Below are 3,103 nucleotides of genomic sequence, written 5' to 3'. Positions count from 1 at the left end.
AATAAACAATGTTTCTTTGCATTAGCTAAAGCAAGAGTTACAGTCTAACCTTTTGTTGCAAGAATTGACAGGGTAATTAATTGCAGCACTCAGAATATCACAACAATAGTCTTACTAGCTTAATTAATCTGCAATAGATTGGCCAGTGCTCAGGAAATTATTTAAGTTGCATTGAACTGCAGAGGCTTCGAATTCCCAGTTCCACATTCAAGAAGTCCTGCTACAATTTCCACGTCCCCTTTCCTTTCATTGCTTGTCCCAAACAATGAGTGAAAACTGCCTTGTCTAATCATAAACTCTGGCCCAAACTGTCACATGGCAGCAAGAAATTAAGAAAACGATTTTCCAGCCATGAGATAACTGTGTTTGACAGACTATCCACCGAGCTTCAGCTCTGAGTTTTTGTTTCCATGCAACTGTTGTGGTACACGTGTAATTGGCAACACAGTAGTTCGGATGTATTCCAAATGCATGCCCTTGAATGATTATCATTGTTTAGAAATTAAAATCTGGGAAGATAAGTGCACTTGTATGAAAAATCCAACGCCACGTCTAAAGTATGCAAAATGTTGAAGCAGAGCTAAGGCAGGTGGACTGTTAAACAAATGTTGCCGTTATAAAATGTTGAAGAAGAGCCAGCACACGAATGTTCCCGTTGTTCGTTTTCTAGAATACATTTTCCCCAATTTGTTAATTGAAAACCAAAAATACCACCAGCAAAAAGATTAAGGGCCAATTAGAAAAAAATAGAAATGAGAAGATAAATAGGTTTAATAAAAAAATCAATCCAGAGCATAACTTGGCCCTGTTTCCCAAGCAGCAACTAATTGAAAAAAAAGCTACATGAAAACATAATCAGCCTAAAGGCATGGTCTAATAATTTTGTTTCTCCATAAATCAGTTATACTAATTACATTTGAATATCTGTTAAAATCTGATAAAAATGGGTTCTGATACGAAGCCTTATTACAATGCTTTGACACAAAGCCTTGTTAGATATGCATTTACAATTTATTCAATAAAAAGATGATAGACATTCATTATAATATGTCAGTCATCTAGCCAATCCAAACTAAAATGTGCTTCAACAATTTCAGCTCGAAGCTCCGGAATAGAAATATTCCTTGCCCGCAACCACTGCTTCCCAATCTTCTCATCGCAGATAACAAGCTTCAGGGAACTTAGGTTACAAACTGTTTTAGGTAACGCCTTCAAACGGGAACACTCTCTCATATCAAATTCCTTCAATTTCTTGAGTTGTCCTATTTCCTTTGGTAGTTCTTTCAAGCCTTCGCATGCTGAAATGTCTAAATATTCCAACCGTTCAAGTTTTCCAATTGATGCAGGAAGCTCTTTGAGGCCTGGTAATGCAGTTAACCTTAGCATTCTTAGAGAGCTCATATTTCCAAAATCATCTGGTAACTTCTGAAGCAGATGGCAATTGGTAATAGACAACGATACAATTGAGGGCATATTGGAGATACCGAGGGGTAAGTGCTCCAATTCATTGCAGTGATCAAGATTAAAGTCTTTTACCTTGGTGAATACAGACATATTTCCAAATCCTTCACATAAGCTCATTGATAGCTTCTCTATGTTATGCAGTCCTTCAATGCTCTGTTTTTCACCAAGGGGTGAAAGTAACCTCTCAAAGCGAACGCTCTTGAGTTGAGTGAGTGAAGACATGACTTCTAGACCTTTCACTGTTGCCTTCTTTGCACCGCAATTGGATACCATCAGAAATTTTAGCTTTTTCATCGATTTCAGAAATGGGGGAAGAACGTATTCTGTTGAAGTAAAAAATAACAGAAGAACCTCTGTTTCCGGGAAAGTCATGTCATACCACTGATTTTCCTCCATAGGGCCTGCATGTATTAAATACCAATTAAATTCAATTAGAAAATTGCACATAATTATGACTCATAGGTTAAATTCTAATCAAATTCAAGCTGAATGCATGAATGAAATACGTAAGGGAAAAATGAATTGTAAAAATAGTGACTAGTATTCCAAAGAAATATTGCTTTGGACCAAAACGCATGTGTAAGAGTTACTGAATACTCACCGGTTATAATGGAGAGAATTTGATTATCAATTGCTCTATCATTGAGCAACTCGCATTTCCCCAGGAAACTATTGTATTGTCTTTCTATGACTAACCTCTTGGGGTGGAGTATATTGTGTCGGCGTCCCAAATACAAGGCCAAATCTCTCATTCCGTCAGCTTGGGAAAAGTATAGCTCTGACGCATTTTCATATTGGATTGCTTTACTTCCTCTGTTAAAGTGAAAGCATGTCAGCTTCGTGTTGAAAAACATGATTAAAAAAAATTTTAAAACATGATAAAAAGAAATTCAATATACAAAAGCAAAGGCTTACCTTGCATTGTTAGTTAAATTTAACAGATTTCTTCTTGCAAATTCTGATAAGATGGCAAAAGCATCATGCCTTTGTAGCTTTCGAACATATACCCAAATGTCCAAAAGTGCATCAACACAAATTTTCCTGTTCTCAGGAAATAATCCCAAGTCTAAGAAACATTCCTTGGCTACATCATCTAAGAAATCAATACTGATTTGAGGCAATCTAAATAGCCCTTTTCTGTCACAATCTGATTTACATTTTCTTCTAGAAACTTTGTTAGTTGCCCTCTTCCAAACCTTGTGCGATTCCCCATGCATAGAGCTTGCAATCACCGAAACCATTCCTTAAAAGTGTTTACAAAAAGGTTCAATTTTTTTTCAATTTGAATCTTAGTGCTGAGTAATCCTAAGCGCCTTGTCCGTACAGTGCTCTTTTCTGTGATTTCTTCTATTTGGAAGGCCAATATAAGTATCTTTTTTATAGAAGAAATAAACACGGTATCAGCATTCTCACAGAGTATACGCGCATTGATCAACGCAGATTTGTAACTCGTTCCATTCTCAGCGTTGAAACACGGTAAATATTAAACACGGCACCTGTTTTACTCGTTCCATTCTCAGCGACATTTTACGCGGGACCTTTTTTTAAAGCGAATTGCCTATGGAAGGGATCCATACCGCATCGTTGACCTTATTTAATAATTAATTTAAAAATCAAAATAAATCATAATACAACTGTT

The 3,103-nt window shown here is 36.4% G+C and overlaps 1 protein-coding gene across 1 annotated transcript; it reads right to left on the bottom strand.

Annotated features, from left to right (window-relative positions):
* Nucleotides 1–869: 869 nt before the first annotated feature.
* On the bottom strand, nucleotides 870–2,826 carry LOC131079840 (probable disease resistance protein At4g33300). The gene is made up of 3 exons (XM_058017883.2): nucleotides 2,380–2,826; nucleotides 2,066–2,277; nucleotides 870–1,865 (listed from the first exon to the last, which is right to left on the bottom strand). The coding sequence occupies exons 1-3, from the start codon at nucleotides 2,703–2,705 to the stop codon at nucleotides 1,051–1,053; spliced, it is 1,353 nt and encodes a 450-aa protein (XP_057873866.1). The 5' UTR covers nucleotides 2,706–2,826; the 3' UTR covers nucleotides 870–1,050.
* Nucleotides 2,827–3,103: the final 277 nt, after the last annotated feature.

Source organism: Cryptomeria japonica, chromosome 4 (genome assembly GCF_030272615.1).
Source record: "Cryptomeria japonica chromosome 4, Sugi_1.0, whole genome shotgun sequence".
Lineage (NCBI taxonomy): Eukaryota > Viridiplantae > Streptophyta > Pinopsida > Cupressales > Cupressaceae > Cryptomeria > Cryptomeria japonica.
Note: the sequence above shows the minus strand (reverse complement) of the source record. Positions and strands in the feature narration are given on the sequence as shown.

Coding starts and splice junctions, on each gene's coding strand:
- LOC131079840 (XM_058017883.2), bottom strand. CDS start 2,705: ATGGTTTCGGTGATTGCAAGCTCTATGCATGGGGAATCGCACAAGGTT. Junction 2,278..2,379: donor AATTTAACTAACAATGCAAG/GTAAGCCTTTGC, acceptor TCACTTTAACAG/AGGAAGTAAAGCAATCCAAT. Junction 1,866..2,065: donor AATTCTCTCCATTATAACCG/GTGAGTATTCAG, acceptor TAATACATGCAG/GCCCTATGGAGGAAAATCAG.